The sequence below is a fragment of the Polypterus senegalus genome, chromosome 9, assembly GCF_016835505.1.
Source record: "Polypterus senegalus isolate Bchr_013 chromosome 9, ASM1683550v1, whole genome shotgun sequence".
Lineage (NCBI taxonomy): Eukaryota > Metazoa > Chordata > Cladistia > Polypteriformes > Polypteridae > Polypterus > Polypterus senegalus.
The window spans coordinates 173,642,107-173,665,553 of record NC_053162.1 but is presented as its reverse complement, the minus strand read 5'-3'; the positions used below and the strand labels follow the sequence as shown (position 1 = coordinate 173,665,553).

General features: G+C 39.7%; 1 protein-coding gene across 2 annotated transcripts in view; it reads left to right on the top strand.

The window, feature by feature from the left end:
* LOC120536008 (transcription termination factor 1-like) overlaps positions 1–23,447 on the top strand; it is a 61,522-nt gene that overhangs the window by 35,391 nt on the left and 2,684 nt on the right. For both annotated transcript variants that reach the window (XM_039764287.1, XM_039764288.1), the window contains 5 exons: positions 2,928–3,055; positions 6,711–6,951; positions 10,317–10,406; positions 17,180–17,245; positions 21,927–22,012. In XM_039764287.1, the coding sequence (XP_039620221.1) occupies positions 2,928–3,055; positions 6,711–6,951; positions 10,317–10,406; positions 17,180–17,245; positions 21,927–22,012 (611 nt within the window). The remainder of the gene's footprint in view (positions 1–2,927; positions 3,056–6,710; positions 6,952–10,316; positions 10,407–17,179; positions 17,246–21,926; positions 22,013–23,447) is intronic.

Genomic DNA, 23,447 nt, shown 5'->3' with positions numbered 1-23,447 from the left:
CATAAAAACCCTGACATTTCTTTTTGCATTTGTGAGTGTAAGAAAAGCTGATTTAGTAACACTAGTAAATAAGAACATGAAACGTTTGACAAGTCAGCAGATATTGTTTTGTCAATCAAGCTAGTTTGATAAGCCAGTAAGGAAGTTGTCCTTGTATCTCATCTGGATACGCAGGTTTCTGCTTCTACAAGATTCCTAAAACAGACTTTGCTTTTCTAATTACTTTTCTGCACATTAGCTGTATTAGTAATCAGACTTCACACTGGAATATATGAATGCTTATGCCATTTGTGTCAGCCTGGGTACCAGCAGCCTTGGCGTCTTCCATGTATGGTCATGAACTGAGATGGACTAAGACAATGAGGACACAAATAACAAGTCGCTGGTGCAAAGTGCTTTGTGTGTTGTGGACGCTAGGGGTCGCTGTTGCCCCGTTGAACCCCCCAGGAAGACGTCCAAGACACACGTTTAAAACACCAAGACGATTCTTTAATAATTCTTTCAATAAATAGTGCACAAAGCACCGCACACTCCACAATTCTTAATAAATCAATAATCAATAACAATAGTTACAATCCTCCACTCACAGCAGCTCCGTTCCTCTAGCACCCGACTCCGGCTCAACTGCTGGGTTTCCCATTGTCCTTTTTAAAGTCCATGACCTGGAAGTATTCAGTCTCCGGGTCGAATGCCTTTTTCAGGTGTCCCGGAATTACTGTGGGTTTCTGTCCTCGTGACTCTGAAGTACTTCCGGGTTAACGTCACGGTAATATTCCCCGGATTCTTGGTGAGCTCCCCCTGGCCGGTACCCAACAGGGCTAAATAGACGGACTCAATGTCCCATACCTCCCTGCGGGAATCCGAGGAACCCTTTCCATCCAGGGGAGCTGCCATCTAGCTTCCCAGGGGATGTAATGCCCTGAAAAGGTTGATTTCTTCAGTTGAGGGACGTCCCGGCGAGACTGAAACGCCGGCCATCCATCACAGTGTTTATTAAACCCAAAAGGAGTGTCCAAAACAAAATGCAGCGCAGTTCAAAATCTTCAATAACCAGTCCATAAAAACAGTGCTCAGTGACGAAGTTGAATTCCAATAAATAATCTGTTAAAACCAGGGATCAAATCAGAGCCAGGTTGGGCGAACGTGGGTCTCGTGCGACTCCTGTCCCAGCTACCTTCCATCAGCTTCCACCAGGACACACTGAGCCGGACTCCCTCTCTGTACTGCCATCCCTCAGCATCTATAGAATCCCTGGAGCAGTCCAGCAGGAGCGATCTAGTCTGCCCCAGATTACCTCTCACTACTCTTCCAAAGGGTTTTTCCCGACTGCTTTGCCACCTTCTGTTCACGCTGGCTCTCCACCCACAGTTTATCTTCCGTTTTATAGAACTTTTTTCCTAAATTTCTTTCTCTTTCTCCCATGTTTTTCTGTCCTACCCTTTTAACTTTGTGGGTTTATGTGCTTTCACTAACAACCCGCGGAGCGTCACTGATGAATGGCTAAGCTGATCGCGCTTGCACATGATCAAGCAATCTGCCAGTTTCCCCACTAAACCCTGCATGGCTTTTCACCGACTCACACCTACACCATCTATAGGCGCTTTTCCACTGCATAGTACGGCACAGCACGGTTCAGTACAGCTCACCTTGGTTCGGCTCGGTTTGCGTTTCGACTGCAGTTTAGTACCGCTTTAGAGTGGGTGGGATTATTCACGTGTCGTTATAGTTGCGCCGCCTCTACTGCCGTGACACCGAGGAACTTTTACAACAACACGCAGACAACGACAACACTTTAGCTCGACGCGCAAGGGTAAGCATCTAAAAAAAGCACGTCACTAGCTAACTTTTATCACTGTTGCAAAGCATAAAATGAACTTAACTGCCAGTGTAACATTAAAATGCTGATTCTGTATATTACAGATCTTCCACATTTTGCAAAAAAGTCGCCGCAACAGACCATCTGTTTGCACATTTAACCGTGCTTCAGAGTGGTGGGATGTGATCGTTCCCGGTTTTACAAACACTCAGTGGCTGGAGAACTTTCGAATGTCTGAAGAAACATTCATCCACTTATGCAACAAACTGCGTCCAGCGATGGAGAGACGGGACACAAACTTCCGCGTGTCTGTACCTTTAAAGAAAAGAATAGCCAGTGACGCAGTAATGACGATTTTCTCCGGCCAATCAGTGACCAGCAGTTTACACGTCACGTTTTGGTAACGGTTCGGCGTGCTTGGAACCTCGGCTGAGGTGGTACTAAAAAAAGGACCAGGTACTGTTCCCAGTGGAAAACCCCCCAAAAGTGAGCTGAACTGAACCGTGTCGTGCCGTACTATGCAGTGGAAAAGCGCCATTAGTCTGAACCACACTTTTTAGATCCATACACCATCACAGACACGTGACTCGCTACATAATAATATTTAACATATAATCCGTCAGAGTGCATTATATGTTGTGTTAGGGCATTTCTGTCCATTGATTTGACTATCGTACGTTGCAGTAGTTTTCTCTTAGTGATGGCTTAGTAGGAATTCTAAGTTAGTAATTGTAACAATCTGTAAGTAAACCTATGTAAAATGTGCAGAAAAAAATATAAGCATTTCATTAGTATGTAAATTCCAGTTATAATTTCAAAACAATAAACAGCAGAGAAATCCTAATATCAAGTTAGCTTTGCAAAAATATGTATTCTTCATTCCTGGTTTGCAACACATTAAAAACACACATCATTTTAGATTAAAAGATACTTGAATTCCCCTGTATCTCTGCCCGGGATATTATTATGTTGTCTTTGAAATGTGCCTTAGAGAACTGATATGTAAAAACCTGTAATCTTAATATGAATGCAGAAGAAAGAATTTCTGTAAATCACTATTGCGCGCTTTATGTGTCCATGATCCTCTGAACTCCGCTGTCTCATCTACCAGGTATACTGAGAGTGAGATTAATGATCTCAAGCGATTTCATACTCTGTATGGAAACAACTGGAGCAAATTGTCTTCACTGATTGGCCGAAACCAGCATTCACTGCAGATGAAGTGGTCCCAGTTAGGAGGTATGTTTAAATGAAGTAAATGGGTGTTGGTGAAGGGGGATAAAGGCTGCTAATACAACACTCTGGGCTTACACAGCAGTTGGGATTTACAGTTTTTGCAGAATCCACTACTCAAACATTGGAGAAATTGGTGTGCTGAAGGCCAGGTGTACAGGTGATGGTTTCCATATCAAGGTCCACATGCAGAGATCAAATAATAATTTCCAAAAGTACCAAGCACACATTTTCTTACAATTGACATCCTGTAGGGTATTTTTCATAACTGTGTACCGCAGTTCACTGTCTGTATCCTTGCCCTTAGTACACTGTTTTGTAAAGATGATATGTGCCTTTTGTATTTTCTTTTTATTTTTGTGTCTACATTTTTAGGACAACATGCTGTTGTCTGTGCTGGGCACCACAACTAGCGAATCTAGTTTATTTTTCATTTTTATTTATACTCCAGTCCTACCTTTTCTTAGTTTACAGACACAGTTTCTGAAAACATTTTTTCACTTTGTCATTATGGTTTATTGTGTGTAGATTGATGGGCAAAAATGGAAAGTTTAATATTTAAAATTAAAACATCTTCTTTTGGGTGCTCCCGTTAGGGGTTGCCACCGCAGATCATCTGTTTCCAGATCTTTCTGTCCTCTGCATCTTGTTCTGTTACACCCATCACCTTCATGTCCTCTCTCACCACATGCATAAACCACCTCTTAGACCTTCCTTTTTTCTCTTACCTGGCGGCTGCATTCTTAAAATCCTTCTCCCAAAATACTCCGCATCTCTCCTCCGAACATGACCAAACCAACGCAATCTCGCCTCTCTGACTTTTAACTCTAAACCATCCAACCTGAGCTGACCCTCTAATGTCCTCATTTCTAATCCTGTCCATCCTCGTCGCACCCAGTGAAAATCTTAGCATCTTTAACTCTGCCACCTCCAGATCTGTCTCCTGTTTATTGGTCACTGCCACTGTCTCCAGCCCATATAACAAAGCTGGTCTCACTACCGTCCTGTAGACAATACAGTACAGTACAATTTATTTTTGTATAGCCCAAAATCACACAAGAAGTGCCACAATGGGCTTTACCTGGCCCTGCCTCCTAACCTTCCTCCAGCCTTGACTCTCTAAGAAGACAAGGAAAAACTCCTAAGAAAAAACCCTTGTAGGGAAAAAATGGAAGAAACCTTGGGAAAGGCAGTTCAAAGAGAGACCCCTTTCCAGGTAGGTTGGGCGTGCAGTGAGTGTCAAAAAGAAGGGGGTAAATACAATACAATACATAGAACAGAACATAAGTAATCCTTGATATAATACACTGTAATAGTAAAATAAAAATATTACAAGTGCAAAGCAGAATTTAACAGTAGATGATATCACATAATACAATTTGGATTTGTTTAGAATCCTGGAAACCTCAGCCATCAAGCTGCCTCCCCCTATTGGCCATTCCACAGCTGAGACAGAGCTGGGCCAGCCAATCCGATGAAAGGATCCCTCTATCTGACGATTCCTGCAATCCTCCATCAGAGATGACTTTACCTTAGGCAGGCAAAACAACTTGGCAGGTGGGCAGTGGCACCAAGTGCCACATTTGAGTACCACAAAAAGAAACAGAATAGGTGAAGGTTAGTAACAAATTATAAATATCATGTTACTTATGTTTTAGTGCTAATAACTAACAACAGAGATGCAGTCTGTACAGTTAATCAGCAGCTCTAGTCAGGGTGTGCTAAACTGAAGTAGTGACTCTTCAGCCAGGATTTGAAAGCTGAGATTGAAGGGGCTTCTCTTACAGTAGCAGACAGACCATTCCACAATTTCGGGGCCTGTAACTAAAATCTCGACCCCCCACTGTTATTTCATTAATCCTTGGAATCTTAAGATGACCGGCATCTTGAGATCTTAATGTGCGCTCTGGTTTGTAAGTCACGATAAGTTCAGATAAGTAATCTAGACCTTGGCAATTTAAGGCTTTATATGTTAAAAAGAGAATTTTGAAATCTGCCCTAAACCTAACTGGGAGCCAGTGTAAGGATTTAACAACTGGAGTTATGTGTTCGTATTTTCTTGTTCTTGTAATAATTCTTACAGCACCATTTTGGATTAACTGAAAGCTGTATAAAGAACAATTTGAACATCCAGTGAACACCACATTGCAGTAGTCAATCCTACTAGAAATAAATGCATGAATTAATTTCTCAGAATCCCATTTATTTAGAAAGCGCATTCATTTCCCAACATTTTTAAGATGGAAGAAACATGATTTGGACAACTTTGTATTGTGCACTTTAAATGACATGCTAGAGTCCAAGACAACTCTGAGATTACGGGCGATTCCAACCGAGTTCAATTTTGACAAAATATTGTTGCAATCAGTATCATTACCTCCAATAATTAACATCTCTGTTTTATTGGTGTTTAAAGGTAAGAAGTCCTCATCCATCCACTCCTTTAATTCGCTAACACAACTAATTAAAGACAACATTAGAGAAACTTCATTTGATCTAAAAGAAAGGTAGAACTGGGTGTCATCTGCATACGAGTGAGAATTTAACACAATATTTTCTAATGATAGATCCCAGTGGAAGCATGTAAAGTGAAAACAGTAAAGGTCCCAGTACTGAGCCTTGCGGGGCACCGTATTTAACTTCTGTGTGTAATGATGGAGTACTGTCAGCACATTTCTGTACATATTGGAATCAACCTTCCCTTTCACTCTTGCTGATACCCGTCTGTCACAAATTACTCCTGACACTCTTCTGCACCCATTCCACCCTGCCTGCTCTCTCTTCTTCACTTCTCTTCCACACACCCCGTTACTCTGTACTGTTGATCCCAAGTATTTCACCATTCCTCTGACCTTCCTCTCATTCCATCCATCCATTATCCAACCCACTATATCCTAACCACAGGGTCACGGGGGGGTCTGCTGGAGCCAATCCCAACCAACACAGGGCACACACACCCACACACCAAGCACACATTAGGGACAATTTAGAATTGCCGGTGCACCTAACCTGCATGTCTTTGGACTGTGGGAGGAAACTGGAGTACCCGGAGGAAACCCATGCAGACGCGGGGAGAACATACAAACTGCATGCAGGGAGGACCCAGGAAGCAAACCCGGGTCTCCTAACTGCGAGGCAGAAGCGCTACCACTGCGCCACTCTTCTCATTCACACACGTGTATTCTGTCTTGTTCCCATTGACTTTCATTCCTCTCCTCTCTAGAGCATATCTCCACCTCACCAATCACAATGTCATCTGCAAACACCCCAGTCCATAGAGAATCCTGTCTAATCTCCTTCTTTCAGCATAAGGCGCAATTATTTTGCTTGCACACACCAAACTATTGGCACGAGCCAGCGCTGGGTTTATGGTTTAATAACAAATGTTGGCCAGTGAAATGTGCAGTTTTTCATACAAAAGAAAAAAAGTAACACAAAAGTAATGTACTGTTTGTAATGTGTTACATTTAATAATAAGTACTATATAACATTTTAAAAGCAGCATTTTCCCAACACAAGTGTTTTATGTAATATTATGCTTCGTGTTATCCTGCACTTAAAATACTAATGTTTACACAAGCCACTTGGCTTAATTTTAAAAATTTTTCTAGTTATTTTTCTAGCAGCCGACAAAAAAACAAAGATTTCTTTTTTTTTTCAGACTATAGTAAGGGTCCATGGACCCCCGTGGAAAAGAAATCCTTGATAAAAGCCATGCAAAGCCACTTTCAAAACAGGCTGGACCCAACAGCTATTCAAGATGAACTTGAGCAGGAGTCGGAGGCAAACCATGAAGAAGAGCACAAGCTCATACTCACAGATAAACTGTATAAGAATATTCCATGGAAGAAGGTTTCTGAACAAGTTAAGACCCGAAATTGGATGTCCTGCAGAATACAGTGGTAAACTTTTGATTGTGCCCTTTGGTTATTTATATGTGATTTCTTGATATTTTTGTTTTCCTGTATGCAGGAGTAGAGATGTCTACAGACCTTTCTTGTATTGAAACCTTAAAATCCAAGTTATATACAAGTTTCACGTGAATCCTTGAAGTTGTGAGATGATGACGTAGTAACCTAATTAAAAAAGCAAAATTTGGATTTATTCCAGTTGCTTGTACCCAAAGTACACTTGAAATAAGCTCACATTTTTTTATTTCTTAAAATAGTTTACTAAATCATTTCCTCCAATTACTACTTCAGAGATGCAAGTAAAACCAGGGAGCATAACGGGCCTACTTCAGAGCGCAACCTCTCAGCCTTGAGGGGAAGCAAATGGCAATTTCTCCTGCACCAGATTCCCTAATATTTACTTTATTACTTCAATCATTCCGGATATAAAAGTAAAAAATAGAAATTTAAAAGCATCATGATATTTATTAACATATAAGACTACCAATAGAAAAAATTGGGAGTGCGCTCCCCTCGACTTTCTCATATACTGAGACAGACGAAAAGATCATCAGAACCACTTCCAGATGCTCAATATTTCCCAAATATCATATCTCTGTGTTTCTCATCATAACTAATTGATAATATCAATACACAATCATGTATCTCTATTTATAATCAGACTTTATATTAAAATGATATTTTTGCAGTTAGGCAGTTCAAAAACGGTGGTGGAACTTTTTTATGATCACATATGCATTATCTAGATTACGTGCAAAGTAAAAAGAGTTATAGTCGCCTAAAAGCATAGAAAAAGTTTAGTATTATATAATATTTGTTGCAATAAATTGTAATAGGTAAAACTGCATTTAGCTACATTTAATTATGATAATGATGGCAGAAATTAATAAATATATATCATAAAATTAAATGTATTACCAGGAACACGACGGGGACGTGGCAGCTGTTCATCTTTTACATCTCATTGAACATCTGGCATGTTCAGTGTTTACAAGTTATTGTTAAACCGATGATGTATAAATTAAAAGCAAATCAATAATAGTTATTGAAAGAATATGCGTTATATTGAATGCAGTTTTTAACGTTGTGTAAACGTTTATATTTGCATGATACAAAAAAATTCAGATGGTTGTTTAAATAAATTAATACTTCCAGTTGAGTTATTTTTCTCAAATTTCATAAATGTTTTCTATTGATCATTTTAAATATCTATACAAAATCATCTGTCTGTAATTATTACCATAGTTTACTTGAAAATCTGTGAAAGTATTCAGTTAGAGTACTACTTTCGATTGTCAGAAGTGGCCCAAATGTTGATAAGATCCCTTATTTTTTATATAAAGCAGGTGTACAGAGTCTCATTGACCCAGGTCAGAGCTTTTTGTGTTATCGTATTTAGACACAGACAGACATCATTTCAAACATGGTATGTTCAGACTTGGAAAGGTCTAAAACACCAAGATTCAGCAAAATCTCAAGGTCGATTTTTTTCACGATTCCTATTATTTCATATTCTTTACTATGTATACGAAAAAGTAAAAAGTATAATAGAAAGTTAAGTGATAGATATATAGTCTTGGAAAAACTTACTGAAAATCAGCAGTGTCCGGTGTGGCTTTTTGATTCAGCAGTTGGCTTGATGCACAAATTAAGTTTTTCAATGTCCAGATGAAATTGTTGCTTTCTCTTACTTTCTAATACACTTTGGTATCCTTCCGGTTCATGTGACATTACGCACAAATACTGTATATCTGGCTAGTTGTACTGGTACTAGATGGCTCTGTCCAAAAGCTCGGATCCTGTATGTATCTGTACAGTCTCTTACTGTGTCCATTTTCTTTTTGCAATGTTATAAAACTTGTCTGACTGTTTTAACTAAAAGCACCATAAATCCATTGGATAACAAAATAGATGCATTGAAGTTATTAATTACTGGTACAATACTGAAAAAATGTATTTGTATGTTATATTATTAGTCCGCAAGAAAGGATGCTTCCAATCTAAATTTCCTCCGTGCATTAGTTAGCCTTAAGGGTCCTATAAATTAATTTGTAAATTGGTTCATTGATCTTATGAGAAAAATAAAAAAAAAAAAATCTTAATTTAAGCAATATGCAATTACAACATTGTAGGGCAACTGGTGTGCCATGGAATTTTCTAGGGCGCTGCGAAAACTTTTGTAAAATATTTAAAATTGCAAGTGTTTTTGAACTTTTGGTTGATTAAAAAGATAATGTTTAAAAAATATATTTTATGTTGGAAAAACAGATAACGGAACACTTACGGAAATGAAGTCTAAGAAACGCGAGAGACTTCAAATGATCGACAAGGAGATGCGCGTCTGTCTTTCGAAAATTGATCCTCGCATCAATCTCATATGTGCTGAAAAACAATCTCAACGTTCACATTAATTAAATTTAAGATTTATCATTTGATTCCTTTATTAATAAAATGTCTTTCAAACTTGTAAAATTAACTGTTTTATTGGCGATTGTCCATAGATTGTGTCGTCACGATTTTATTTATGGGCAGACCCTCAGGTGCGCCGCGAAGGAAAATTTTTGGACTTAGTGCGCCGCAACTCGAAAAAGGTTGCCTTTCACTGAATTACAAGAAAGGACAATTTTTTTTTCTCCAGGACACAGAGTATAAAGCAACAAGATGACAATACAATCATTGGCCTTAGACTGGTGGCAGTATACCCGTTCTGGGGGTCTGGCACGTCCAACAAGTTACTTGTCATCTAAAAAGCAGAGTAAGGGACTGTATCTTATCTCGACCCCTTTAAGACAAGCTAGTAGAGAAAAATCATCCGGTCTGAAATACCATCTCTACACGTTAGTTTGATCTGTGATATTGAAAACCTGATAAGTCTTGACAAGACATTTTGCCGACACTTCTGTGTCATTAGGGTATAAGTGAAAGCTTGGATGAAAGCTAAAATATGTCGAATTTTCTCACGATGGCGCACACATGTGACCAAATGACGTTCAGTCATAATAAGAATAACAGATTTTTTTATCAATAATGATAAATATGAGGATGATGTTGCTGTTATTCTGATGGCTACGTAGGGCCTGTTGTTTGTGCAACTGAAGGCAGCACCTACCAAGTGTGGTGCAGAGTGTTCATTTTATCACTGTGTGCGGAGCCTTTCATTCTCAACCCAAAATATTGCAATACCTGCTTCTCTTACTACACAAAGCTCATGTTAATATGTTTCAGTAATTTCAATAATGGTTAATTTTGGTCATCTGTTCTGCTCTCTTCTAGTGCCACAAGATTAAAATTTAATTAACATTTGTCATGTAAGTGTAAAAAAAGTGACTCAGTTTCTTAATGTTTTTTCCTTTCAGGATGCGAATACTGCAGAAGAAAATGCAGAAAACGAAAAATTCATTCCCAAGCGTCAGCAGTATTCATGCCAAAATCAAACTCATTAAAAAGTACGTACTTTGAAGAAGAAACTGTTAAAATATGCATTTATTTTGAGTCGGCCACTCCCCGTCAGTTTCCCAAATCTGCTTGTCCATTTTAGGCTCATAGAATCATCACAGTTAGTTTTAGCAGCAGCAGGGTGTACTTTGCAAGGCATGAGGACAAGTCTGTGTATTCTTCAGTCAGTTTGACATACCAACTGACCTCAGAGGTCTTTCTGGACATCAGAAAAAGCTGTCAACTACAGGGAGATTCACTCAAAAGAGGCCCTGAATATTCTGTAATAACTCTCGCTAGGATGAAGCAATCTGAATGAAACAACGTGCAGTGTGCTTCTCGGTATACAGAGCTTCGAACAAGCCGGGATGCCCCTGCATCTGAGCGATGATCTAGGCGCCAGACAGCCGTCAAAATATTTAACCTCAGTTTGCAACTTCTGGGGGCATACCGCCGTACCCCTTCACTCAGTCAGTCGACTTCTCATCAGGATGGTGGTGTGCAGTATTAAGCAGCGTGTCTTCATGGTGCGAACCTATTGGGTCACCAATTCATTTAAGCAATGTCAGAATCCACTGGTTGATTGTGAGTTAATAGAAGGTTACTTCCAGCAAGATGGAGCAACGTGTTACACGTCGGCAAGGAGCATGGCAGAAATTGAGTCCTTCTTCGGCAACACGGTAATTTCAAAGGGGATTTGGCCACCATGGTCGCCGGATCTGACACCACCAGACTTCATCCTTTGGGTTATGATCAAAGGAAAAGTCTATCAGAACAAGCCTCGCAATGTGGAAGGTTTGAAGGAAAACATCCAAATGTGAAATTGCTGCTGTTGCCCCCGAGCTGCTTACCGATACGTTCAGGAACACGGAGCGCCGCGTCGCAATGTGTCTGGCAGATAACGGAAACCAATTCCAGCATCGCATGTAATGCAATCGATTATACATACGTCGAGGTGTATAGCGTATTTTTTGGTTCAGATTGCTTCATCCTAACGGGAGTTACAACCAAATATTCCGGGCCTGTTTTGAGTGAATCTCCCTGTAGTTTTCGCTTAAGATTGAGGATTATTTGGGTGTGGGAGTTGGAGTTTGTTTTGCTCCAGCATAAATACAGAACATAATGGAACAAGTAAAAGGACTGCAGAACATTCCAGAACTGCAAGCCTTCTGTTTCTGATTAATAGAAATGGAAACCAGCAATATATGTCCATTAATTAATTGTTGAACTATGGGTAAGTCAAACTCTGGAACTCAAATTGTAAATTAAAGTGAAGATAAATGTTCAGTTGAGATATTCAAGAAATATTTCTTCAACATGTCAGCAGTATTGGGGAGATGTACTGTGTCAGCCGTTATGGTTCAATGAGAAGTGAAGTAAAATGACACCTGTTATTGTCTAAATGAACAGATTACAATATGCAAGCTTTCGAGGCAACTCGGGCCCCTTCTTCAGGCGAGTTGTAATACAGAAACTGGAGTTCCTTGTGTTTATATATATATATATATATATCCAACCATCCATTTTCTAACCCGCTGAATCCGAATACAGGGTCACGGGGGTCTGCTGGAGCCAATCCCAGCCAACACAGGGCACAAGGCTGGAACCAATCCTGGGCAGGGTGCCAACCCACCGCAGGACACACACAAACACACCAAGCACACACTAGGGCCAATTTAGAATCGCCAATCCACCTAACCTGCATGTCTTTGGATTGTGGGAGGAAACCGGAGTGCCCGGAGGAAACCCACGCAGACACGGGAGAACATGCAAACTCCACGCAGGGAGGACCCAGGAAGCGAACCCGGGTCTCCTAACTGCGAGGCAGCAGCGCTACCACTGCGCCACCGTGCGCCTATATATATACTGTATATATATATACAGTATATATATACAGTATATATATATATATATATATATATATATATATATATATATATATATATATATATATACACACCAGGAAACAACAACAACAACATTTATTTCTCTAGCACATTTTCATACAAACAGTAGCTCAAAGTGCTTTACATATTAAAGAATAGAAAAATGAAAGACACAATTATAAAACAAGGGAGCCAGGGAGGACAGAAAAAACAAAAAAAAACTCCAGACGGCTGGAGAAAAAATAAAATCTGTAGGGATTCCAGACAATGAGACCACCCAGTCCCCTCTGGGCATTCTACCTAACATAAATGAAACAGTCCTCTTTGGATTTAGGGTTCTCACGGAAGGGCTTGATGATGATGATGGTCACGTAGACTTCTGCCTTTTAATCCGTCCATCATTGTTGGAGCATCATGAAGCTTTGAGTAGGTGGTGGTGGCGCAGGCCGTACGGATTTTAGAGCCACCATGAATAGTTATTATGAGGAAATTGAACATATAGAGTATCAGGATTAAAGCCGCATTCAAAAACCTTCAAATGGGTCATCTTCAATGTCAAAAATTAACAGACCTCGCCAACCTAAGATTCGTTTAACAGTAAAGGAGAACAATGTATAGTCAAAATCTTTGATAAGATAACTGTGCAACAAAGTCTTTTGAAGTTTTTGATGAGTTTTCCTTACAATGTGGATATGTAGTCAAATTGAGTCAGACAGTGAGATGTAAATAGTCCCCTCTTATCATATCCTAAAACTCTTTGTTTCTGTTTAGACTTTGTTGTAATGTGTTACATTTTAGCTTTGAAAGCTTGCATATTATCCAGTTAAAGGTGTCATTTTGCTTCACTTCTCTTTCAACATATCAGACAAAAGAATTGTCCCAATCAAAATGAGAATTCACTTTACTGGCTACGTACACTTATGTGTAGTAGGAATTTGTCTTGGTAGTATTGATGTGATATGCAAGGATAGCACAAAATGTAAAAAAGATAAAATATGATACAGCATTCAAGGGAAAAACAACATTTAAAGAGGTAAGAGAGCTGTTTCATCATTCATATCTACTGCAAAATCAATGTGATAAATTATGAATACTAGCGGGCTTAGCTTGCCCACCCCCTACTTGAGCACCAAACCGAGGGGACGCTACGCCGTATTGCATTGCTTTGAACATTTAAAAGCCTGTACAGCAGCTGTCCTTTTGTCTCACTGCCTTGTCTCGCAGAACGATCAAGTGTCTCCGAGAAAATCACGTCTTGTCTCCCTCCAAGCCTTCTAAGATTTTATTTTAATAATAGACAGAAATGTATTCAAACATTGCTTTACTCTTCAGTAGAGAAGCCTATTTTCCAAATATTTTCTTGGTGTTTGGCAAACTTCACCAATCTTGGGGCTACTTTGCGAAATAAGTGGCTCATCTGATGTTTAGTCTCATCAAGAATAATCAGACTTGAAATTGATTATCAGCCAGTATTGATATGATGAGTGACTTATTGTGCTTTCCTATAGAAAAAAAAATGTGGAATATTTACAACAGAGTTTTGGTCACCTGCACTGTAATACAAGCTCACAAAATGGATATAAAGAACAGTCAAAAAATAAGTTTGTTGGTGTTTTATGCCCCATATATTGTATTGGACATTGACTTGTTTTTTCCAAAAACTAAAAATTACTAAGGAAAATCAATGGAGATGACCAATAAGAAATTAATAGCAGTTTTAGGGCTACATACTTCCTTTTTATCAGGAAAGCATATCTGAACTATTTTTGAGTCCATAGAATTAGAGAAAGAAAATGCAAAATGTCTGTTTTTCATTTAACTCAACTTTGTATAGAGATCAGTCTTGAAGAAAACAACAATAAGCCATACCTCCGTCTTGGACGTAATCACTGGAGTCCTGCCTGCTCAGATCTCCAGTGTGCCTTGGCTCACTTCCATCTTAACTGGATGGAACACAAGCAGCTGGCCGATTGCCACTGTCCAGCCATGCTTACCTCATACACTTTTTTATGTTTGTTTTTTCTTTGTTTCGGCTTATCAGATTTTAATGCATGTTAGATGTTGTTTATTATTTTTCTCACTAAATACATAGATAGAACTTTGTTTGTCCTCGGGGAGAAATTTGGCTTTTTATAGAGGCTCTTTAACAAACAAACAAATAAATAAATATACACACGTGGACAAAATTGTTGGTACCCTTCAGTCAATGAAAGAAAAACTCAAAATGGTCACAGAAATAACTTTAATCTGACAAAAGTAATAATAAATAAAAATTCTATGAAATTTAACCAATGAAAGTCAGACATTGATTTTTCAACCATGCTTCAACAGAATTATTTAAAAAAATAAACTCATGAAACAGGCCTGGACAAAAATGATGGTACCCCTAGAAAAGACTGAAAATAATGTGACTAAAGGGACATGTTAATCCAAGGTGTGTCCACTAATTAGCATCACAGGTGTCTACAATCTTGTAATCAGTCAGTGGACCTTTATATAGGGCTCCAGGTAGTCACTGTGTTGTTTGGTGACATGGTGTGTACCACACTCAACATGGACTAGAGGAAGCGAAGGAAAGAGTTGTCTCAGGAGATTAGAAAGAAAATTATAGACAAGCATGTCAAAGGTAAAGGCTATAAGACCATCTTGAAGCAGCTTGATGTTCCTGTGACTACAGTTGCACATATTATTCAGAAATTTAAGATCCATGGGACTGTAGCCAACCTCCTGGACGTGGCGCAGGAGGAAAATTGATGACAAATCAAAGAGACGGATAATACGAATGGTAAAAAAAGAGCCCAGAAAAACTTCTAAAGAGATCCAAGGTGAACTTCAAGCTCAAGGAACATCAGTGTCAGATCGCACCATCCGTCGTTGTTTGAGCCAAAGTGGACTTCATGGGAGATGACCAAGGAGGACACCATTGTTGAAAACAAATCATAAAAAAGCCAGACTGGAATTTGCCAAACTACATGTGGACAAGCCACAAAGATTCTGGGAGAATGTCCTATGGACAGATGAGACAAAAATTGAACTTTTTGCCAAGGCACATCAGCTCTATGTTCACAGACAGAAAAATGAAGCTTATCAAGAAAAGAACACTGTCCCTTCTGTGAAACATGGAGGAGGCTCTGTTATGTTCTGGGGCTGCTTTGCTGCATCTGGCACAGGGTGTCTTGAATCTGTGCAGGGAACAATGAAATCTCAAGACTATCAAGGGATTCTAGAGAGAAATGTGCTGGCCAGTGTCAGAAAGCTTGGTCTCAGTCGCAGGTCATGGGTCTTGCAACAGGACAATGACCCAAAACACACAGCTAAAAACACCCAAGAATGGCTAAGAGGAAAACATTGGACTATTCTAAAGTGGCCTTCTATGAGCCCTGACCTCAATCCTATTGAGCATCTTTGGAAGGAGCTGAAACCTGCCGTCTGGAAAAGACACCCTTCAAACCTGAGACAACTGGAGCAGTCTGCTCATGAGGAGTGGGCCAAATACCTGCTGAGAAGTGCAGAAGTCTCATTGACAGTTACAGGAATCGTTTGATTGCAGTGATTGCCTCAAAAGGTTGTGCAACAAAATATTAAGTTAGGGGTACCATCATTTTTGTCCAGGCCTGTTTCATGAGTTTATTTTTTTTAAATAATTCTGTTGAAGCATGGTTGAAAAATCAATGTCTGACTTTCATGGGTTAAATTTCATAGAATTTTTATTTATTATTACTTTTGTCAGATTAAAGTTATTTCTGTGACCATTGTGAGTTTTTCTTTCATTGACTGAAGGGTACCAACAATTTTGTCTACGTGTGTATATATATTATATCCCTAAAGTTTATATTTATATATAATATAAAATCCTAAGCCTAAAAGTGCAATGATTTTATGTGACATTTTTATGTCACGTTTTTTGTCATGCTTTAAATTGGGCTTATTTTAAAACCTACATATATATGTTTGGTATCATTCTTTTCAGAATTTATCGTACTTTAATGTGATGTTATTAGATTTTTCAGTTTCTTATTCCGTTTTTAAATTATAAACTAAAAAATATCAAGAACTCGCATCCTGCGAGACTAGACTTTGTGCCAAGAGATTTAACCACGCCTGGGGCTGGAAATAAAAGACAAAGAGTAGGACATCTGCCGTACAGGCTTTTAAATGTTCGAAGCAGTGTGCAGCAAGCCAGCAACAGCAAACCAGCAGCTGATCGAGCAAAGAGGAGGTTAAAAAAAAAAAAAAAGTGTATTTGTTGTATCACCGTTTCAGAGGAGTGACCGCGTCTCCTTGGGGTGCATTCAGCAACCCCTCTTGACAACATCAGTGGCAGAGACACGAAGTGGGTGGCGTGTGGCACAGGCCGGGAGAGTTGGCAAGCGAAGCAAGCAGGGTGCGAACCCCCTAGTATATGTATGAATATACACACACACACTTGGGTCTAAACACTCACCAGATTGAGTATAAAGCAAGAAAATTAAAAAGAAAGAAAAGTTCTGACTTGGCTGTCACAGTCACAGTGAGGCATTATGCAGCCGTATTGCTGTTGGTATGAAGGAGCCCCCAGCGCATTTCTTGACACACTTCTGCTGAGTAATTCCTTGGCTGAAAGTCCTCAGTGTTAATGTGTCATGGAGTGGATGTGGAGCATTGTTCAAAATGGCACTCGGTGTTGTTTTAATTCCCTCCTTTGCTGCGACCTCCTCGGTGCCCAGAGTGTGTCCTATTACTGAACTTGCCCTTCTAATTATCTTGTTGATTCGGTGGGCCTCTCCTGAAGTGATCGCAACATGAACTTTAAAATATTGTTTCAGAGATCTCTTTTTTTTCCACTTTTCATCTTTGAATGACACAACATTTTAAATTTTGGTTTTGATGACATTTATTTGATATCTTTGTTTTTGTAGGTTATACCAGATGAATGTGGGAGATGCTTCTGAAATTGACTGGGAGGAGTTAACAGATATTATCGGGTATGTCGTATTTTTTATTTTTTCTTGATTTTACTTTTTCAAGTGTGAAACTGTGGTTACAGCTTTGGATTTTAATTTTTAACGGATTTCTGCTAATGGTAAATAAATACAGGACTGTATCTGTAGATATTCTCTGCATATGCAGTGAATTCAGAAATATTCAGATGCCCTCACTTTCTGCACATTGTGTTGTCTTTTATGTTTAGTTTCACGTGAATGCATTTGCCATTTTTGTCCATCAATCTGCACTCCATAAACATGGTGACAAAGGGAAAACGTGCTTTCAGAAAGGTTTACAAATTCATTAAAAATCAAAACTTATTCATTGAAGTATTCAGACCCCTAATTCAGTACTTTGTAGGCAGCAATTCCTCCTTTGAGTCGTCTTAGTAGGTTTCCACAAGCTTTTTCACAGTTTATTCCATTCTTTCTGCCAGATCCTCTGAACCTCTACCTAAATTGAATCGGAAGCGTTTGTAAACTTCCATCTTCAGGTCTTTCCACAGATGTTCTTTGCTGTTTTAAGTCTGGTCTTTTGCTGGGTCATGCAAGAACAGTCAGAGACGTGTCTCAAAGCCGCTCCAGGACGGTCTTGTCAATACGCTTCAGGTGACTGTTGGGCTGAAAAGTGAACCACCGCTGCAGTCTGAAGTGGCATGAACTGCAGAACAGGTTTGTTTCTATGACTTCTCTGTATTTGGCTGCATTCATCCTTCCTTCAGCTCTAATCAGTCTCCCTGTTGCATGATGCTGCCCCCATCACGCTATAGAGATGTTATTAGACAGGTGATACGCAGTGCCTGGATTTCACCAAACATAGTGCTTGGAGTTCTGCCCAAAGAGTTCAGTTTTTGTCTTATCAGACCACAGAGTCTTGTTTTCTTCATGCTCTCACTGCCATATGCTTTTTAGTCACCAAGCCACAATGTCGTAAACGCCTGATTGATGGAGCGATGCTGACAGGTTCTCCCATCTTATCAAAGGACCTCTGAAGCTCCGTTAGAGTGACCATTGGGTTTTTGGTCATCTCCTTGACGAAAGCCCTTACTTACTCTGGTTAGAGTCTGGAAGAGTCCTGGTGGTTCCAAACTTCTTCTACAAACCGGATTCCAAAAAAGTTGGGACACTAAACAAATTGTGAATAAAAACTGAATGCAATGATGTGGAGATGGCAAATGTCAATATTTTATTTGTAATAGAACATAGATGACGGAACAAAAACCTGCAGCCACTGCGGCCCTCCAGGACTGACATAGAGAGACAAGGCAGGGGGCGCTGTCAAAAGGCAGGGCCCGTTAAAGCCCATTGCAGCAGTTCTTGTGTGATTTTTTTTTTTGTTTTTGGCTATTTAAAAATAAATCGTATTGTATTACTAAATAATGTGCAGTCAATATTCGGTTTGCCACAGGTGGATCCCAATCATGATTTAGACCCATCTGAAGTAAAATTACTGCAAACACGATGCACCTAAACGCAATGTGGATGACACAGTAAAGGGTCTGAATACTGACAAGAATGAGAGATTTCAGTTTCTGATTTTTAATAAATTTGTATACCTTTCTGAAAACATTTCCTCAGTTTGTCATTATGGGTTATTGAGTGTAGATTGATGGTCAAAAATTTCAAATGAATCCATCCATTATCCAACCCGCTATATCCTAACTACAGGGTGACGGGCCAATCCCGGCCAACACAGAGTGCAAGGCAGGAAACAAACCCTGGGCAGGGTGCCAGCCCACCGGAGGGCTCACACACACACACACATCAAGGACAATTTAGGATCACCAATGCACCTAACCTGCATGTCTTTGGACTGTGGGAGGAAACCCACACAGACACGGGGAGAACATGCAAACTCCATGCAGGGACGACCCGGGAAGCGAACCTGGGTCTCCTAACTGCAAGGCAGCAGCGCTACCCACTGCGCCGCCCCCAAATGAATCCATCCATCCATTTTCCAACCCGCTGAATCCGAACATAGGGTCACGGGGGTCTGCTGGAGCCAATCCCAGCCAACACAGGGCACAAGGCAGGGACCAATCCTGAGCAGGGTGCCAACTAGGGCCAATTTAGAATCGTCAATCCACCTAACCTGCATGTCTTTGGACTGTGGGAGGAAACTGGAGCGCCCGGAGGAGACCCACGCAGACACGGGGAGAACATGCAAACTCCACGCAGGGACCACCCGGGAAGCGAACCCGGGTCTCCTAACTGCGAGGCATAAGCGCTACCCACTGCGCCACCGTGCCACCCCCAAATGAATCCATTTCAAATGAAATATACAAGACAGTAAAGTGTTCATAAAGTGAAAGGATCTGAAGACTTTCTGAATCTAGGTTAAGTTTTAGGCCAGAATAATGTATATGAGCAGGCAGTTTCCTGTTTCCTTTAAATTATACGATTAAAGCTGGAATTAAAATTGTGCAATTTCCTGGGAGGTTGGACTTCAGTAGGACATGAGAGAGATGACCTCCTTTTCTGTTTGATTAGACAGGCCTCGTGATTTTTCTAGACAAGTAACAAAAATTAGTATACAACAACCTGGCTGACAGAAGAAGCATCTGCTAAAAACGAATAAAGTAATCGGAATCGTTATGAATTTGGGTTGCAATTTTCTTTACAAATAATGTGACAAGTTATTTATTTTATGCAAAACAAATATTAATATTATGGAGTTACAGGGAGCTGCATCTTCATGCATCTACCAAAACAATAAGTAAGAGTTAGGCACAATATTATGGCTGTTGGCCTTCCTCAGGTTAAAAGCCAGTTTGTTAAATCTGTTACTTTAGTGTTTTCTCACATTCATGTTTTTCTGCACTTTTCTACAGATGCCAATCTGTTTGAATTGATTCTTTTTAATTTTTTTTTTCCTTGACTCTTATTTCAGTACCTCTTTTACCTGGAATGCAGTTTAGTGAACCGGAAGGATATAGCAAACCAGTAGTTTCAGTCTATTCTACGTTGCTCAGTGCCATTATTGACTAGATTTTAAACCTCTTCTTCTATTAACATTTCCACCATTAACTGAAGAATATCACATTCTCTGAGAAAATTCCATAAATCCATTCTTGCAACTTCTCCTGCATTTGAAACTCAACTTCAGGACGCCCCAAAAGAACCATTTCAACCGCGGTGGTCTTCCAACTAAACTAGTTCCTCATCTAGTTCAGTGATTTTAACACACACCTTACATTCCACGAAAATTGTACGGGGCTCCGTAATAAGAACAGGATTGCAAAAAAAAAATAAAACTGTTCAAATGAATTAATATGGAATGGGGCTACAGAAAAAAGAGTCTGGGGTTCATTTGAACGAGCTAATAATTCATTCGAACAGGTTGTTTTTTTTTTTGTTTTGTTTTTGCTTGACACCCACCGGTCTCCATACGTTTCTACTTATTTGTGTGATTGTTTTATTGTACAGTGGTATCATGAGATACGAGTGCACCAACATACGAGTTTTTCGAGATCCGAACCGTCACTAGGTCGATTTTTTTGCCTTGAGTTACGAGCCAAAATTCGAGATACAAGCCATCAAATTGCTTGTCGCCGCACATTCAGAGGAACTGACGACGGAGGAGTTGACGGAACTACAGACGCAGCAACATACGGAGGTTTGCAGGAGATCGGTATCGCGGAGGAGGAGGAGGTTGTTATCTCTTCAAGTGAGATAAAGGAAGTGTTGGCAATGTGGGGAAAACTTTCGGACTTTATTGAAAAGAAACACCCTGAAAAAGTTGCAACTGATCGTGCAGCGGCGCTATTTAATGACTCTTGCCTAACTCATTTCAGAAACCTTCTAAAGGGGAGGACTAAACAAAGCTCCTTGGACAGGTTTCTATTGAAACGCCTTGAGAATGAAAGTGACGAAAGCGTGGCAAAAAAGAAGAAAATGAAGTTAAGCAAAAGTGAAGTGAAAAAAAAATAATACAATACGCTAATTGGCTTTGCCAACATCTGTTTATTTCTTTAGATTCTCTTTTATGTATTAGGTTTTATTTTGTTTGTATACAATACTTGTTCATTATAAATACATTTTTCTTAGGTTGAAAACATTTAACTAAAAACTGGGGTGGTTTTTTGGGCGCTGGCACGAATTAATCTCATTTCAATTTATTTCAATGGGGAAAACTGATTTGAGATACGAGCATTTTGACTTCCGAGCTCGGTCACGGAACAAATTAAACTCGTATCTCAAGGTGCCACTGTACTTTCATTCTACTACACATTTTGCTTTCTGGGTGCATGGCAGTACAATTTTTGATGCTGCTGCATGACAGATCCAGTATATTAGCTTCAAATCCTGCATCTATATGTTGTCCAAATCGACTTTTATTTGTCACATACAAATTATAAGTACGATACAATATGGTAAATGCACAGTCTCTCTCTGTGTCTGCGAGTTTTCTCTAGATACTCTTATTTATTTTCTCCCACATCTTTTAAAACGGTGCAGGTTAGTTTTATTGGCGATTCTAAATGGCCACTGCCTGACTGTGTGTGAGTGTTCCCTATAAAGGTCTTGGCTCCTCATCACCTTGCTTCCATTTTGTTTTCGATAAAGATTATCCTACAACTATGCAATGAAGTAAGAACTTTAAAGAAATGGAGGCGGGAATCACCAAGCAATATAACTTGTACCCCTAAAAACATTTTTTTTTCTTTCTTTCCCTCTTTAGAGATGTAACCCCTACCTACACACAAAACCTGTTTTGCAGATTGAAGATACTTAATGTTCCAAACTGGCAGATGAAGACCTTTCCAGGTTAGTTTTCTCAGTGTAGATAACTTTCATGTTTTTGGTCACTTAATTCTGTGTATTATGCAAAATGGAACTAATCAATTATTGTATTCTGATCCTTTAAATATTTTCATGTTTCCTGTCCTTTGTGGGTGGAGCCCAAGAGGCGGGACCATCTTGAAATCACCACCCCGGGCCCTCCCTCTAGCTGTATAAGTGAGCCGAGAAGGCCTAGGAGTGGGAATCATTCATTGTCTTCATTGCAGTTGTGAGCATTGCTTTTGCTGTGTGGATTTATTGGTTTTGAAATTTTCTTGCCTGTTTTCTTGGGTTCTTCCTACAGACAGGTAGGCAGTGTGTTGTAGTGGATAAGCTTTGGACTTCAGACCCTGAGGGTGTGGGTTCAAATCCTGCTACTAACACTATGTGGCCACTAGCAGGTCACTTCACTTGCCTGTGCTCCAATGAGAAAAAATAATTAAAAGAATGTAACCAGGTTTATCTTAGATATTAGATCTCTTGGATTATGGCATCAGTGAATTAAAAATCGGTAAACAAACCACATAATCAATGCAAAAGTGGTGACCATTATCAGCTCTCCATAATGAGTTTTCCCTTGGGGGGAAAAAATGGTTTCTGCTCAATGGAGTATTTATTGTTGTGTTCATGTTCTAGTCTGATAAAGCTTGCAGTGTGAAATGTAACCAAGCTGTGTGGAGATTGAAATAAAGTGTTTTGCCATCAAGAAAGGACAAAGTGGCTTGGCTGGTATGTTGCAGGGACTCTTAGCACCAGTCTTTTACCCTCAAATGACCACCCTGGATAAACTGGTGACAGACAGTCCTAGAGATGAGCAGATGCTAAGGCGTTAATATTAGCAGACCTGGAGATGTGCATTTCCTTTAAGAATGAAATTGAAAGCAAAACAGAAAAGGACTTTCCAATGGCTATAATTTAGTTAGCGGTTAAACCGTAATTGTAGTCAGACAAAAGCTGCAAGAAGGTTGTTGACCAGCGTACTGTTATTCAACCAGAGACAAAAACCAAGTCAAGACATAAGAGTGTGAGAAGATTATCAAACCGCACTTGTTCATTAGCCAAACCCGTATCTACTGCACTAGAATTTATCAGCGACTTTCTGTGATTTATTTGAAAACTCAATTTAAAAAACAAAACATGAGACGCCACCACACCTCAGACACTCACATGCTATTTTTTCTTCTTTTCTTTCGCCCCCTGCTCACTTCTCTCGCCCACCCCAGGGTTTGGTTAACCGGATATACAATTTAAAGAGGTTGTTATTTTCATGGGAATTGTTACCTACTCTTTCGATTCTATGTTGCATCGCTTCTCCGTGATCATAAATATATACCTGACCGCATTGTGGATTTTCTTCTAAATTAAACTTGTCGCAGCTTAAATTGTTGTGGGACCACAGATTCTCATAGCGTATGGTCCA